General features: G+C 37.5%; 2 protein-coding genes across 2 annotated transcripts in view; one reads left to right on the top strand and one right to left on the bottom strand.

Moving 5' to 3' along the window:
- Window positions 1-79: 79 nt before the first annotated feature.
- Window positions 80-4,425, top strand: CIAPIN1 (cytokine induced apoptosis inhibitor 1). Its single transcript, XM_076122848.1, has 5 exons — window positions 80-484; window positions 876-1,105; window positions 1,906-2,071; window positions 3,061-3,167; window positions 4,212-4,425. Exons 1-5 carry the CDS (start codon window positions 340-342, stop codon window positions 4,314-4,316), a joined length of 753 nt encoding a protein of 250 aa, XP_075978963.1. The 5' UTR covers window positions 80-339; the 3' UTR covers window positions 4,317-4,425.
- A 6,840-nt stretch (window positions 4,426-11,265) lies between these two features.
- Atx-1 (Ataxin 1) overlaps window positions 11,266-18,095 on the bottom strand; it is a 29,473-nt gene continuing 22,643 nt past the window's right edge. Inside the window, exons 2-4 of the mRNA XM_076123144.1 lie at window positions 12,587-12,996; window positions 12,200-12,433; window positions 11,266-11,720 (exon numbers count right to left, since the gene is read on the bottom strand). Of these exons, the coding sequence (XP_075979259.1) occupies window positions 11,403-11,720; window positions 12,200-12,433; window positions 12,587-12,988 (954 nt within the window). The 5' untranslated portion in view covers window positions 12,989-12,996 and the 3' untranslated portion in view covers window positions 11,266-11,402. The remainder of the gene's footprint in view (window positions 11,721-12,199; window positions 12,434-12,586; window positions 12,997-18,095) is intronic.

Here is an 18,095-nt window from a genome sequence, read left to right as displayed (position 1 = left end):
AGAATAACCGAATGACTTATCATTTGTCAATTTGCTGTCAGCTCTCGGTGAAAAACTCTTTGCTCTGTGAAAAAACAAGCATTCGGTTTAGTCAGGCAAGGCATATCAAGAGTACAAAGAGGTTGTACTTTAAAATCAGAGATAAATTTATTAAACTTTGCTAAAATACAACGTTTCAACTTTAGTTGATTTCCTTTTTTAATTTGCTGAACGTGCTTGAACTTTGTTTACAAAAAAACATTGATAGAATTTATTGTTTGGTGCTTAACACACGGAGATTTCATAGGTTCGCAATATTTATCGAACGTGGTATCGACGGTAACTGTAATAACAAACAAAATGGAAAACATAAAAGCTGGTGATAATGTGCTAGTTATCTGGAACAAGGATAACCAAGAAGGTATCAGCAATTTAGTGGACGACATCAAAGGACTAGTTCAAAATGGATCAGTTGTTCTGGAAAACTCTGAAATGATTACTGAATGTAAGTTAAAGCAAAGTGTACTACTTTCAACTTTTATTATTGGTTAATATGTAACTTTTACCTATAATCTTTTCTGATAGCTTCACTGAGTATAAACATTTGCGTTCTTTATATTATTCTTATATTAGAAATAAATAACATTTCTAATTTTATGCAAATAGACATTGTTATATTATTAGTTACACTATGCAAATTACCATGCTATGAATGGTTTATGCTCATGACACAATCAGGTTATTTTCAGTACTTTATTGTTTAATACTTTATAATAACCAAATATTTTTTGCTGAACAGAGCAGGTAGGTTTTTCATATTGATGCCAAACCATGACCCTTTTGACAAAATAAATGCAATTATTGCTTATAAAACTTTCATGTGTCCTCTATTGTAGCATCCAGACCTCATTCCTCATATGAAGTGATAGTATCGAACTGGCTCACACCACTGACAGTGAAACACACAGACAGTATCCTAGCACTCATAGTGAAGTTGCTCAAACCCAGTGGTAAAGTGCTACTGAGAGATGAGACAGATCTGACCACCTCACTCAAGTTAAATGGATTTGTTAATGTCACAAAGTCTGCGGATAACTTATTCGTAGCTGAGAAGCCTAAGTTTGAGGTAAGGAAATAATAATGCAATTTCTTAATAGTTCTAGAATGTGCCCACTTAACTAAAGTTATAAGCTTTGTTAGTAGACTAATAATGAACCTATATATTTTCTTTACTTAAAATGTTCTCTTTGCATGTTTATTATATATTAGAATATGGGAATTTACGCGAATGAGAAGACATAATGGTAAAATGTGTGTTTTTTTTACTAGTTATAGAATCTCCTCCCGAATTAAGATATTATGAGACCTGTTAATATTATGTTTTATGATCCTTTTATTAAACCTACTTATTGGTAAAATTGAAAAAGCCAAAAGCAGTATAAAAGTATGGGTATTTTTTTATTAAATAATGTGTAGTTCATTATTTTAAAATATTTGCATGGACATGTATGCTAAGCATGTTGGTGAAATAAAATGAATGTACAAAAGCTATGACTAATTGTGTTGTGTCATCTTTACATAACACATTCTGTTTATACATCGGTAAATATTAAAAGAATGCTTTAAAATAATTAAAACACATGTGTTAAATCAAGCAAAGAATAACTGTTTCTTATTTATATAAAAACAGTTTTTATTATGTTATTATAACTATTAATATTATAATATGAGTGGCTCATCCTGGTTTTGCATGGATAGTACTTTTTTTGTTTATTGCAATTAAAGGTGTCTTAATTTAACAGCACCATAGCATTAAAGTGGTAAAATAAATTTTAAAATCGGTCCAACACTCTCTGAGCCTATTCATCACAAACACTTATCTTTACTCTTTATAATATTAGTATAGATTACCTATAATATTTTCAGGTGGGGTCAAAAGCATCACTGAAGTTGAACAGTAAGCCTACGGTGTGGAAACTAAGTGATACGGTTGAGGAGGCATGGGCAGGAGGCAATGATGATGACATTATAGATGATGATCAGCTCCTTGATGAAAATGACTTGAAGAAACCAGACCAGCAATCTTTAAGGGGTATGATTCATGATGTTTATAATTTTTTGTGGTTGTTATATGTGGGGATCGAATTATATTGACAATATCTGTCCCCATAAATAAATGACTATCTGGTAGTTAATTTGAATAAGATGAGTAGCAATAGAATATTAGTTAGTTCTAGGCATGAAAGGAAGAGAATTACTTTATTTTGTTTGAAATTAGTCTGTGGATGATGTTATAGATTTTAAATAATTGTGAAAATTGGCATTATTGGATGATTTTTGTTTTCTTTAAGAAAGTAACAATTTAGAAATTAATTAAATTCGGGAAACTACACAGCTATTTGCTTCGTAACAATTGAAATAATATTCGTAATTTTCAATTTAATAATACAATAATGTGAACGATAAGGGAATCTTATCACTCAATGCTGTCCACATACCGTGTAGTCGTTATCTTGATAATAGAATAACAACATCGAGGTTGAGGTTTCGTGTTCCGAATCCGGTGGAGCGATTAGGTTGAGGTTTTGTGTTGCGAGTCGGTCCAATGACGTTGTTCATTCACAAAGGTCAATGATTTCACTGTTTGTAGAACAGGTCTATTTTTACTTGTAAACACTTTTTACGTGAGATAATCATGAATGTGAATGTTATGGCGTGCTGCCCGATCTCCCTTGCATAACTAGGATTATATTTTGACAGGATTATGTACGAGTTTTGGATAGAACATAACCAACACAATATTTATTACTGCCCTTATGATTTTCAATGTTATAGCTGTATTAATTTCTGTTTAATCTCATACAAAAAATATTTTTTGAGTGTCACTGTTATGTGCCACACTATGATAGATCGGAAATAATCAAGTGCAGATAATTGCTGATATGAGAATTTAATGAGATATTCTTAACATGCGTGGAAATGTGCAGCAGTATTTTTGTTTTAAAAAAATGTACAACGAATTTACGACCATATTTAAGATGGTAGTTCGCAAAACTCATGAGCATTATTTTTAATTTGCAGTGTGTGCAACGACCGGTAAAAGAAAAGCTTGTGCAGATTGCTCATGCGGCCTAGCGGAAGAACTGCGAGGCGAGACTAAGGAAACACCGAAATCATCCTGTGGCAGCGTGAGTACTTGCAATTATTTTATTTTGCTTAATTACTCACGATTTCCTTTAAATAATAAATATAGATCCTTTTCTGAGTCATGTGACTATAGTCCGACAACTTAGTAGATAGCCTTGGCAAATACAATTCGATTTATTCTAGATAATTATAATTATTAATCGGGTGTGCTTTCAAAATAACGAAGTTGAATCAAACAGGCCACTCTGCCACTGTCCGTTTCATAACTCTGAGATTCACTGATGTAGTAAATTCTGAATTTGGTTTATCTCCGCCACGAACACCACGAACCTGGCAAAGAAAGGTCTATACTGAGTTGGCGAAATATAGTAGGGATACGGATTGATCGAGATTCAATGCAATAAACTTACTACATACGTTATGGTCATTTTTCGTTTTGGTTGACGTTATTTACATTGAGTAGTGTTTCCGCCTCTTTGAAATGAACTTCCGCGCCGAAATAATTGCTTTTATGACATTAAAAAAGCAACCAATGTCGCCTTCGAGGCTCTTTGATTACGATCGACATTCGACTGACTATTTGATGTAATAATAACTTTTGTTACATGTGAATTAATAATCCTCCCTTACCCGTCCAGTTACTCCGACTGCCTCTGTGGTTCGCGCGTTCGTATATGCTCACGAGATCTCAGGTTCAGTTCTTGGCTCGTGCAAAGTGCTTTTGGTCTTTTACAACGTGTTGTCTGGTATATGGCAATAGGCTTGGTTATTATAACTGAAACATACATTTTTTTCTATAACAGACAACTCCCGCATTAAGAATTGCTCTTGTATCGCGGGGATCTTTACAAACATTCAAACTACGGACACAAAGTATAACCAGACCTTAGACAACTATTTGTGGACCGCACAAATAAATTGTTCCGTGTGCGAATCGATCCTACGACCTCCCGACTACTCCCGATCACTGCACCACGGAGGCAGTCATGTATAGGCGAAAGGAGGACGTATTTCGTTCTTACACAGCCTACACTTTCCGATATAACATGGGTGATGTATGTTAAGAGATTTTTTTTTATTTTCAGTGTTATCTGGGAGACGCATTCCGCTGCGCCACATGTCCTTACCTCGGCATGCCAGCATTCAAGCCCGGTGAGAAAGTGAAGCTCGAACTCAAGTCAGATATATGAAAAACTACTTTATTATTATTATATATTATATTTAGATATGTAGCGCTCTCAGGTAACTAAGTATTAGTTCCACGTTGTGATCTTTGCTTTCAATAAAAATTGTAAGTTATGTATGTTATTTTATTTTATTGAAGTATCTTTATTGTTGGTAGTTTGGTAGTGTAGTTTGTAGTTGAGAAAATATAATTACGGTCAATTGTGGCATTGTCATGGTAACCTTACCTATACATTATTTAATCTTTCTTGTTGTATGGTTTGAGGTCAACCTAGTGTCAAGTTTCAAGCCACTCGGAAGCCATTGACGTGGTTTTACAACTGTTATCTTAATAGACAACCACCTGGACCAATTTTTACGTGCCGTACGAAGCACGAAGACGCCCAGTTGAAATACCCCTATGCGGTCACCCATCTATGGAATGACCGTGCCAAGCGTGGCTTGAGTCACAAATCGTTTATCGACCGGTGAACTTTAATTAAACAAATGTGACGTATGTTATACAGGGTGTAAACGACGGTTAACCGAAAACTTCAGTGTTAATTTTGTGACACTAAATGCGCGAAATTTACTTCAACCATTTTTCTCGGAAATGATTGGTTCCCGAGTTAGTCATTTTTGAGCATTCAATGTATATTGAACAACGCGATATATCTCCGCGCATGCCTACGAGATTTCTGGCGGCGGCGGCGCGTTGAGCGACGACATGTCGCGACGCGTCGTAGGTATCAAAATCAAAATCAAATCATTTATTAATTTAGATCAAATGTTGACACTTACGATAGTCGTTACAATTACTGAATCTACCTCTAGCTCGGAAAGGGGGTAGAGCCTTATGAGAAGAGCTAGCGAGAAACTCACGGCCACTCTTTTCAATCGCCAAAAGTTTTACAATGTGGTTGATACAATAATTGATCATGCGAGGAGCTGCCAACAATCAGCGGTACGTACGCGTACCACCACGTCTATGCGCTCACTAGTATGTATTATTAGATAACAATCTCATGTATCGTTTATGGTAGGTATCGTAAGTACGCTCGTATGTTACAATAGCTCATAGTAAAATTGTAAGTAGGTAGATACCTACTTGGCTTACGTGAAATCAAACAATAATAGCAAAATGTAACCAATAATAAGAAAGTGCTAAAACGAATTGTTATCAATGTCTATCAACACGCAATTACCTGGTGTATGGCGAGAGTTTGAGTAGGTACCTTTGGATCCGGACGTACAGGTGCAGAGCACGCCGTGCACTTCCACGTGCTTCACCATACATAGCACATCAACATTTCTTCCTATTTACGAACACAACTGCACTTCGAAAACAATAACAACAAAAATAATAACAATAAAAACACTAACAACTCAAAACCGAAACAATAACAAGTAATAATAAACAACAGTTCACACACGACACGACGAATAGGACATAACGAACGACACCGGTGAAGAACTTCCGTCTTCCGCGAGCGAATTGCTCGAACTATCAAAGAGAGCCGCCGGCGCGGGCGCCTCTCCGCTCACTCGCGCCGCCCCTCGCCCGCGCCACCCGCTCCCTCCGCGCCGTCCGTGCGCGCGCCGCCGATTTGGTGACGAGCGACGAGTTAGGATCCCAGCGAGAGATTAGATTGAATAAAATATTGATGTGGCATTAGGTACTATTTTTACTTGTCACAGTTGTTACTCGTTGCATTGTAGTTTTATTCAAATACCGAATAACATTAAAAACATTATTGATGTAAGTTTAAATACCTACTTTGATATTTAATAAAATAAAATCAGATTAAAGTAAATAAAATAAACACGAAACGTTTATTTAATTAAACCATAAAAAATGTAGGTACATAACAATGATAACAATCAATATCCATTAATATTCTTATCAGAGAAACTAACTTATCATAATTCATTATCCCCGGAGAATTACTTAGCATTCATTTTGTCGCATCCCATCTATGTAACATCCACGCGCGGTCGCGGCGTCACGCGTCACTACGGCCATCTACTTTTCGAGTCGCACCGCGCTTGTATGAATGAGCGTGTAAATATCGAATAGAATAATAAGTTTGCAAGAACAAATAGAACAAAGCGACAATACTTGTTAAATTGTTTATTAGAGATTTTTATAGCGCTAAAGAATATCAATAGGATTTTTTGTCGTTCTGTATGTATTTGTACGTGTAATAATAATAAGATATCACACATTTTAAATCTTATTAATGTACCTTTTATCGGAGAGCGGGATAATTATGTCATTTTCATTTTTAACATAGAAGAACAAATACTAAGTAACGCTGCATACTAGTGAGAGTGAGGCTGACAGCTGTGTGCGTAATCGTGTCTGTGTGGCGCGCGTAGGTACGTCGACCGTCGCGGCCGGCCGCCGCCGGCGCGGTGTCGTTGGCCGCGGACAGCTGATAGCGAATTTATACGTTGTTTTAATCCATTGCTGTTTTTTGTGAAAAACAGTAATATGACGGATTTTTTCTCATATTCATGTTGCACTGTGTAGTATTAACGAAATAATACCGAAAAAAAATAAAAAAAACGCATAAAAAATCGGAAAAATCATGAAAAAAGCGATGAAAATTTTCAACGCCATAAGCACCAGAATCATGTCTAGAATCATTTTTTTTTCGTTTTCGGTAGCCTGTCTGTTACACCCTGTATTATACATTTACCAAATACGAATATCGATGAAAATACCTATATTTTTCAGTTATTTACGTTAACATGACAAAGTAAAGATGCCACAGTCGTATGTAGCACGCCAAACAACACGTTCGCGGTAAAGTTAAACAAGTTTATATACAAGGAATATTTCTACTTGTATGATATGTATGTACTTACAAATCGTTTGTCATAAAACTATTTTTAATCATAAGTTCAGCATTCGCATGTATGCGACAGTTGATCTCGAGGTTCAGAACTCGATTACCAGGTCGAGCAAAGAGTTCGTCTTATCTATGTATAAAATGTTCGAAATAATAGGCATGAGTTTTCAACGTGCCGGTATATTGCAATAAGCTCCCTATTACATGGAACCTAACCTGTAAATGGCGTAATTTGGGAGTATTTTGTTCACCCCTTGGGTATAATGGTTTTTTTTATGGGTCGAACCCTAGGTCGGCCAAGTAAGATTTTTCAGAGTTTTTGAGTTCAGAATTTCTCAGACATTGCCCGGGGTTATAAGTTGAAGTTGTAGATATCCATGCCTCGGAGTGTACGTAAAGCTGTCGATCCTGCGCCTGAGCTCCCACTGGTCGTGCCGGTTTAGTTGTCCCAGCTGGGCTATGTAGTTGTGTATGAATTTTTAGTAGACGGTGAAAAGTACCGCAGCATTGACTTGTAATCGATGGTTAATTGTATCAACGAGATGTAGAGGCGAGTAAAATAAAACAAACATATAGCAAATATTCAATTATACATATTTTCTCTTCTTTTTACAAACAGTTAACTTATTTAACATATTTCGATCTATAACATTTTCCATTTACAATAAATCTGAATAGTAGTCATTCCGCTATACAATAAAATATACATATATATTTTTGCGATATCTGTCATATAATAACAATTTTTATAGTTATTTATCTATTAATTTAAATGACACAACATTTCCTGTTATCTAGTGTACGCTATTACAATGGAAAGTGTACATGTTGGTACAATTTGGTTCTGGAATATCCACGGATATAACTATGTTCCCAATATAATAATGTGTTCAGTTAAACATATTGTATATGTTACGGTGAATCATTTTGTCTTCTTAGTCATTATTTATAATCTGGAATACTAAAATATTGAAAATCTGTTAAGGATGGCACAATCATTGTGTGTCAGTTAGTGAGGAGCACTGTCTAACATTAATGTCTACATACCGTCTACTGGCCTTGCCGGGAGATGGCATCTTTAACGTAACATGAATCTCTCATACATTATATCTATTGTCACTATATTTGTAACACCTATTTATCGTTCAATCACATTTAGAGAAAAGTCTCGCACCAAATTAAACAATCATAGTAAATAGTTTTGAAAGAAATATTAAGTGACATTTAGATATTTATAAAAGTTTGTAAACGGAAGAAATTGGCACATCAAACTAATGATTGTCTACTGGTTCAGTAATAAGTTAACTGATCTCAGTCTTTGTTTAGGTACTTTGTTTATAGTTTGAGAGGTAACGATTCTTGTTTGTTAGACTGTTGTCGATTGATCACGTACCTAGTTTAAATTGGATAAATGTATTTAGCAAGTGACTAAACAACATATCAATGGAAGCCTTGTTAGTGGAATATGTTCAGTTGTGTTGTACTCGCTAGCGCAGTAAACAATCATTTGTTTGATGAACGTCAGCCTCTAGTTTACGTATAAGGAATATTGACGGAATCAAACGTATCGCAAACTCGTGTTGCATATTGTCTAATGAATACATTTTACAACAAACACCGATGCACATATTTAAGATGTTACTTATAACGTATCATATAATAATGAAGTAACAAGTGCTGACTGAATATGTACCTACACGTAACGATATTTAACGTATAATTGACTCACTAAATCTACTATAGGAGGCGCGGAAGAACATCGATTGTGCCTTTATCATATAAACGATTGGCAAATATTACAACAAAGTGTTCCTTAACAAAATTTTCTCTATAATATTATAATCATGATTGTGCCTGAATTACGTCCACAAAAATAATATAGCACCTTTTTGAAATTAAATTAATACTTTCTGAATTTGGATTTTGGGAAATAATACTTTTTGTAACAAATTTTGTACTAAATGATTGTCCAGCGTTGATAGCGGAGCTTGATAGTTACACGACGGAACGAGCTCGCGCCACAAATAAATGCTCCTATCTCATAATTTAAGTAATATCTTCAAAGAAACTACTATCCCACAACATTCAGTAAAGCGTCCCAGTCTTTTCAAAAGTTTATTTTCATCAAATTGAGATCTTGTTTAGACTTGATTGCGACCGGGTCGCGCGTGACGTCACCGGCGCACGCGGCGCGGGCGTCGCCGCCGCGAGACACTAGTCTTATAGTTTGTGAGGTAGGCTTAGTCATGATCTAATGAAAGCGCCTTGTTAGAAAATACCGATTAATAAAATGAGATCTTTCATTACAATTACAAATATTAATATAAAGACGATAAAACTAGAATTACATACATTATACAACAAATTATTAACTTTTGTACAACACCATCTGTCGTAGATGCGGTGTCCGTATTCTATGGTCGTCGATAATCGTTTAACACAATATTGATTAATAGCACGTAGCATTTGCGGTACAATGAAACTAACCCTTTGTAAATCTAACTGTCCGTATCCTTGTCACCGTCCGGCGAGTACTGCTCTGCCGCGTGTCATACAGTCATACTGTCATGTGTGTTTGTATGTTTGTATGTTTGTCTGTCTGCGTGTGATCAGTGTGATCAGTGCGACGACACCAGGATCGAGTCGCCACAGATGTTCTCAGTGCGATACAAGATCCATGACTTGTTAACGTCTGACAAACGTTCATGTTACAGATATACTAAATTATGCAAACACAAAATGGAGTTCAATTTCAAATCAAAAATCAATTTGACTTAGTAATTATATAAAATAAATTTGATTTTGATATGGCCATGCATTCGTCGTTATTTTAATAACGATATATGTATATCAATCACAGACGCTACTTGTTTTCATTTGTTTACAGTTTTAGTTTTTCAGCGTTTTATTTTTGAGTATACAACAACTATACATTTTCTTACCGATAACGCACTTATTAGTCTAAAACATATTATATTTCTTTTATTCAAGCAATACTTCATACCTACTCTGACCAATAACTACAAAATATCACAGACTGTGTGTTTATTATGTATACATCTTCTCATAGAAAAGTTTATGTGTATCACACATGGACGTCAAAAAGCAATAGAGATGACATCTATATAACCATGATCATTATACATATATTTTATGTTTACAATATATAACTATCAATTATCAACATTTATATTAGACGTGATCAAATTATTTGTCAGAAGAGTTAGCCACCACAGTTCGGCGAAGGATCCTCGCGCACTGCCGGCCGCGCCACGGCGACAAGGCGACGACGCGACAACGCGGGCACTGTCGCTGTGTCGCCGTGTCGCAGGACCACGACTAACGACAATTACATCGTCATGGATATGTCTGCAGTCACAACCATCGGAGGAGTATGGGACTCTCACATGACTGCTTCATATTCGTAAACAAACATAATCATTTACAATACTCGTATAGAAAGAAATCAGTCGAGATTTAAGCACACGTCAGCCCATTACTACTACCTACTATCTAACATTCATTGTACCTTTTGTTTTGTTTTATATATGCATTGCCACGTGTCCACGTAGACTGGCGTTTAAAATCTCATTGGTTATCACAATATCTAACCTACTTTAAGATCTGGTACAAACTTACACATTGTTATTTTTGTGCTCATTATTTTAAAATTTGTTTATTTTACTCCATTGGTTGTGGATTATTAAATAATAATATTGTTTAAAGTTTGTCGTGTAAGAATGTCTAAAGCGTTTTACTTTGTATGCCGTATATTGTAATATATTATTTCGTGCACCATAGAGGATTAAGAACCGTTAATCGTTATCCCTTCTCTTTGTGACAGATTAGGTTAGTCATGGAGCATAACGTTCAACTTTGACCTAAGTTACATACATATTTACAACGTCGTACACGAACGCGTACAGAAGCACCCGACAGTAAAAAGCACCTAGAGTTCCCGAATAGAATTTCATAAGCGTACTATTATGGACTGCCGATCGCTGCAGAAACCGCGCAACATAACATAAAACATAGTGCATGTGCCGCGACACGCGACCGAACTCACTGGGGCTGATCAATTTATCTATCTACACGTCGACACCCGAAAGCACTAGTCCGTTCCACTCGTAGAATTCAGCCGAATCGGCGCACGGAAACATTTAAAGTCAGAAACGAGGAGCGAGCCGCGACGAGGGCGATCACAACACGATCGAGACAGTTCTCCTCCAGAGCCACGATAACAGAGTTTACTTCGGTTCAACGTTTCTTGAGCGGCGGGCGGTCGTCTTCGCACACGTCGGAGGCGGACCACCGCCGCTTGCGCGCGTCCTCCTTCACGCTCAGGTTCTCGGGGTGCGTCTGCGGCGGCGCCGACGTGGGCAGCGGAGCGGGCGCCGCGCCCGCACCCGACCCCGCGCCCGCCTGCTTCCGCGGCACCAGCGACACGCACACGTCGCCCACCTGCAGCCGCTGCACGCGCAGCCCGTACTGCGCCATCGTGCGCTCGGGCTTGCACGACGCCCATCCTCTTCCGTACACGAAGAACGGGTGCTCTACCGTCGATTCTAGCTCCACCTGTAATCATTGAGACGAATATGTAGCTATTTTTGTTTGCTATTAGAGATAGGTTCTTGGACCGTCGCGGTCGTGACTTTCTTCTTGTGCTGCCTAATAAGATAGAGTTAATCGTAACGGACTGCTATGAATCTATATGAGGAAAATGTATCATCCATGTACCATTATAATAAATTTTCCGATTTCCTGCTGCCTATAAACGGTTCTTATTGTTCAATATTGTTCATTGTCGTGTCTATTTAAAGCGCGTTGATGGAGTGGTCCAACGATTATATTGTAGAATCGGGAGGAATATAAAAAAAGGGAAGGAATATAAACAAAAATCGGACCAGTAAGCTCAAAAGGTATGATTTGGAAATATTATTTTCGGACTTAATTGTTTAGCTTTAATCCATTGCGGATGTCGAACAAGTAGTTTGTGTATATGTATGCTTTTTGACTTCAATGTAGGAATCATATTAGTGATGAATGTGTAGTACCTGGGAGCGATTCCTGTCGTAGGTAAGCGTGAGCGCGAGTCGGTCGCCTCGCTCCTCGAGCCGCAGCAGGGTGCACTGCGTGAGCGCGAGGTCGCCGCTCCGGTCGGCGCTCATCACGAAGTCTTCCGTGCGCATCTCTTCGACGCGCCGTAGCGAGCCATCTTCCAGGCGGATCAACGCGCCGCGGCAGAAGTACGGCGCTGGCGCACCTCTTTCGGGAGACGTTGGCGGTTCCTGGAATCAAGTTCATAAATTATTAGGTAGGTGTTTTGCAGTATCTCAAAAATGTTTCTTAATCTAATTATTTTACATAGCTTAAGGTTAAAAGGTTAAAATATTTCAGAAACTTGTTATACTGAGAAAAGGGTTTTTTAAAATGGGGCTTACCTCTCTGGGTGGTGGAGCTGGCGCGGGCGCAGACACGGGTGGTGAGTGTGGTGCGGGTGCCGGGGGCACGAACCCAGAGGAAGCTCGGGGACGTATGGGGTAGTTTGATGGCGGCGCTTGAGGAGTCGCTCGCGTCCGGTAGATGTAGGACTGGTAGGCCGGGTGTGGGAGGAACGGTGCGTACGCTCCAGCTACCGAGGGGAATGGCGGTATCGCGGGTGCAGGGGGCGCCGGCATAGAGTCCCGGGGCCGCCGCGGCGCATACCGCGGGTAGGGCCGCGGCGGGGGCGCCAGGAACTCGGGCGTCATGACGGCCGGTGGCGGCGGCGGATACAGGTGGCTCAGCTGCCCGAGCTGCCCCAGCTGGGCTAGCGCCTCGCCGGGGAGGCTCGCTGAGATCATCGGACGGGCTGATGACAAAGACGACAATACATTAGCATACAATAATGATATTTAGAAGATGTAGTCGTGAGAAATCATGGACTAAATCCATTTTTTTACCATATCTTACGGGTCCATCGCTAACGATGCTACAGAAGTCCCTGGATTTCTCGTCAAATAACGCATTCCTAATCGGTATTTGTAAGGCTATATATTATATACAACAAGCAACAAATGTGAAGATTGATTAACACTAACTAGATCAGAGTAGGGCGAGAAGCCCTCGCTCTTACGTTACTCTGAAGAAATAGGTACGTAGCGTCCAGCATCTGTGTTAGATTACTCGAGTCGAGTTTAGTATCGCGACGAGATAAGAATGTGGAGCGGCCGACGTCAACATTATAAATAGATTTTATTCACGTACATAAAAGTTAGTAATTCAGTGTGCACGCCACATGACGTGGAGTAGTCTGTCGTATAAACACCGCTTTTGTTCTATTTTTAGGGTACAGTAGGTCTACCATCAACACATAAAACGATCTTTGTTGCTTTATCGTCCGGCGGTACACTAGGCGCATGTTATCCATACACGAACTGTACGGTCGAGTGGCGTGAACGTGCGCAGGGAAATAAACTCGTCTCATGATGAATTGTTACATGGCTGCTCAAGTGCTTATTACCGAGCGCTGTGAAATTATACCACTGCGCCTTTAGGCATTGCGTATTAAGTACTGAAAGTGAAGGAACCATCGAATAAAAGAGCACAAGTATATAGGTACACCTGCATAACGACTTGTAATATTGATTTTGGCATATTAGACGGGTAAACTTTCTATGAAGTATTTTTAAAGTATTCATCTTGTATTTTTTCTATTTAAACTGAGTTAAGTAAGCACCGTTACTGTTATAGTTTTTCAAAAAGATTCTAATTGAAAGCAGTCGGTGTACAAGGTTACCTCGCCAAAACATAATATACACACGTAGTTGCTCGATTGTTTGGATACTTATCACTATTACATGAAACACGTGTACACGAGTAAATATTTTTTCTACTTGTTTGAATTTTTTACACCACGGCGATTTGTTTCGTGGAGTTAAATATTAGTCCATTGAAATGTTACAATTTGAGGGCCGAATATTGCATTTCTTAGAGGACGCAATTTTATTTTTGGGACATGTAGGGGGGGTCAATAGAAGCTTAACTTGAAGTTTGTGGGGTCGCCACCCTTGTCCCCCGGCCGCCATCTTGAAAAAGGGGTGGAAACACTTTTTTCGCTATATCTTGGAAACTATGCGTCTTACAATAAAATTGTAAAAGCATAATTTGTAGCAAATTATTTTGTCTACAAATATGTTCAATAACTTTTTGTCCTAAATTAACAATTAAAGAAGTTATAAGCAAAATAGTGAATTTTTTTTTACAAAAATTTTCTTTTCGAATCCGGTCTTTTTCGGAGCGCTATTACTGAGTTTCTAATTAATGACATGAAAAAAATATAGGGCAAAATTTTCCTCGCAAAATTCTCTACAAGATTGGTCTGAGTTATTTTTTTTTAATATATTCATATCAGTTTAGCCTTTTTTCCAAACTATGTTGGAGTCGGCTTCCAGTCTCACCAGATGCAGCTGAATACCAGTGTTTTACTTGGAGTGACTGCCTGTCTGACCTCCACAACCCATTTACCTGGGATATAAAACGATACCCCTCGTTAAGACTGGTTGTCAGACTTTCAAGCTTCTGAGTACTGTTAACGACTGTCAAATATCTTCGAAAATGACAGCTGGGACCCACAATTTAACGTCCCTTCCGAAATAGGGAGGAACTCGATATGTGTAAGATGGTCACCCATCCACCAAACAACCTCGGCAAGCGTAGCTTAACCTCAGAGACCCATCCGCGCGGCTGTCGCTAAAAAAAGTTAAAGAGCAATAAAGAAAATAACTATAAAAAAAATTGCACTTTTTTGCTTATAACTTCTTTAATTGTTAATTTAGGACAAAAAGTTATTCAACATATTTGTAGACAAAATAATTTGCTACAAATTATGCTTTTACAATTTTATTGTAAGACGCATAGTTTCCGAGATATAGCGAAAAAAGTGTTTCCACCCCCTTTTCCAAGATGGCGGCCGGGGGACAAGGGTGGCGACCCCACAAACTTCAAGTTAAGCTTCTATTGACCCCCCCTACATGTTCCAAAAATAAAATTGCGTCCTCTAATAAATGTAAATCTCATGTAACATTTCAATGGACTATACAGGGTGTCCCAAAACTCAACGATAATCCGAGACAGGATGAAAGGCCAAGTCATACCGGCTATAGGAAAAATAAGAAAAAAATTCCATATCACTTAGTTCAGCAATAATAGACACTTTTCAAAAAAGTTGAAATTCCACACCTTTGGTCGCATTTTCAAGTCCTGTGATCACCAATGTTACAATTTCGCTGTGTTTTTTTGAATTTCGTGATCTTAATTAAATATGCTATTAATCGTATAACAAATTAATGCACAAAACATTGTTAATTTAATTAAAAAAGTTAAGTTTTAGTGAGTCATCTTTCTCAAAAATATCGTTAGTCAACTTTGACGCTTCATACTGAAAAAAAAATGTACTACACTACCCTTGGCAAGTTATTTCAAAAGTTGGCGCATTTAATCAAGATTTCAAAATAGTATAACACTTGCCACTTTTCTTGCCATAAAAAATGTTATTTTTATTTGAACGAAGAGTATCCCCGCAAATGGATCGGACGCAGTGGTACAATTTTATGGCTTCCTTGTTCTCCCGATCTAAATCCAGTAGATATTTTTTACTGGGAATGCATAAAAGAAAAAGTTTATTCGAAATCAATACAAAATCTATCAGAACTTCGCCAGAAAATTGACACAGCGTCAGAGGAAATAAATGCAAGGAATTTTGATTGACCGGTGCAAAGGTCTTTTGTAAGGCGTTGCAGAGCCTGAATTCATGCTAGAGGAAAACAATTCGGAATTACTTTAGTTTAAGGAGAAAAAATAAATAAGATCGATGGTTCGTTCATTGTTTTTTTTTAATTATTATAACCTATTATGTTTATTACATTAAATATTTGTTATGGACTGACTCAATTACATCTTTACTGAAAATAATTGCTTTCCTCTGGCACGAATACAGGCTCTGCAACGACGTACAAAAGATTTTTTCACCAGTCAAGCAAAATTCCTTGCATTTATTTCTTCTGACGCTGTGTCAATTTTCTGGCGAAGTTCTGATAGATTTTGTATTGATTTTGAAAAGACTTATTCTTTTATGCATTCCCAGTAAAAAATATCTACTAGATTTAGATCGGTTGAACGAGGATGCCATAAAATTGTACAACTGCGTCCGATCCATTTGCGGGGATACTCTTCGTTCAAATAAAAATAACATTTTTTATGGCAAGAAAAGTGGCAAGTGTTATACTATTTTGAAATCTTGATTAAATGCGCTAACTTTTGAAATAACTTGCCAAGTGTAGTGTAGTACATTTTTTTTTCAGTATGAAGCGTCAAAGTTGACTAACGATATTTTTGAGAAAGATGACTCACTAAAACTTAACTTTTTTAATTAAATTAACAATGTTTTGTGCATCAATTTGTTATACGATTAATAGCATATTTAATTAAGATCACGAAATTCAAAAAAACACAGCGAAATTGTAACATTGGTGATCACAGGACTTGAAAATGCGACCAAGGGTGTGGAATTTCAACTTTTTTGAAAAGTGTCTATTATTGCTGAACTAAGTGATATGGAATTTTTTTCTTATTTTTCCTATAGCCGGTATGACTTGGCCTTTCATCCTGTCTCGGATTATCGTTGAGTTTTGGGACACCCTGTATAGGTAGTTAGATAATGCTTGTTTGAAAGAGTAAATAATAAATGTAATTTGGTTATCTCGATACTTTTATAGAGGCTTTTTGGACATATTAACTTGTAAAAAAAGCGGCTAAATCCCACAGACCAGTTCAATATGGCGTTGCGTGAAGCATGTTTAATTATCTATGCACGATTGCAGTTTTGAACGTTTGAAGGTATAGGAACAACTTGATAAAATTTTTATTCTCGTGAGCCATTAGCAAGCGCGAAACATAAAAAGCACAAAAGCAAAATCCGATAATACTTGAAAGAAAATAAGTATAAGTTGAAAGAATCGTCAACATTCCTGTGCGTGTTGGTGCTGCAAGCGATAATTTGAAGAACAAAGAAGGCACCGACGCACCTGCGCAAACAATACGCTCTTTTCGAGTTAGCATATCTCTCTCACTAGGGGATGACTACTATACGATTGTATCTATAGACATGTTGTTGACAAAAACTTGTTAGCGGAGCCGATAGCACATACGCTCTCTCTTATCTAACAAGAAAATAAGCGTTAAACACTTCGAACAAAACTCCGAACGAACTTATAATTACAACAAAAAATCTTATCGTGAATGCTTCGAACAAATATTTTAAAAACTAAAATTCGTTTAATTTACAGTTTAGCAGTCTACACAGAATCTTTCAGTAATGTTGCTTACCTAATTCATGATAAAAGCCGTCAAAAGATGTGAAACTCGATAGGTATCGAAATATTTCACAAGGCTAGGCTTTCTAGACTTAGTCACGAACCTTTTGTGACCTTGTGTTCGTGTGAAACAGTTTTTCAAAGCCTGAAGGAAACCTAGTCAATCTAGCTTCGGCACATTGTTATAATGCCTAATATTACAAAGAGGAAAGTTTTGTTTGTTACTCATTCACGTAGAAACGACCTATACTGGACCTTCAGATGTGATTACAATTTTTTAAAGGACATCCTCTGAATTGAACAAGCCGAGGTTGTTTCTCAGAAATCTGATTGTAGATCCTAATGTAAGGTCAGCCTAGTTTAGTATGCGACTAAATTCTTGCGCTCTCAACACACGGCGTTATTTGAGATTGAAAAAAGTCAGTCGTAAATCATTTATTTCCATTATGGATATCCATTAAGTGAGATGTCATTTGTTGCAACAAAATGTTTTCATAAGGAAACGTCGAATGAGATAGGTATCAATGGACAAAGACAACTTTACATTTTCCTTATCTGGTTTCATGGAAAACCAAGCAACAGCAGCACTAAGAATAAA

The sequence above is a fragment of the Anticarsia gemmatalis genome, chromosome 14 (genome assembly GCF_050436995.1).
Source record: "Anticarsia gemmatalis isolate Benzon Research Colony breed Stoneville strain chromosome 14, ilAntGemm2 primary, whole genome shotgun sequence".
Lineage (NCBI taxonomy): Eukaryota > Metazoa > Arthropoda > Insecta > Lepidoptera > Erebidae > Anticarsia > Anticarsia gemmatalis.
The sequence above is the reverse complement of the archived record's forward strand: the minus strand, read 5'-3'. Positions and strand labels throughout refer to the sequence as shown.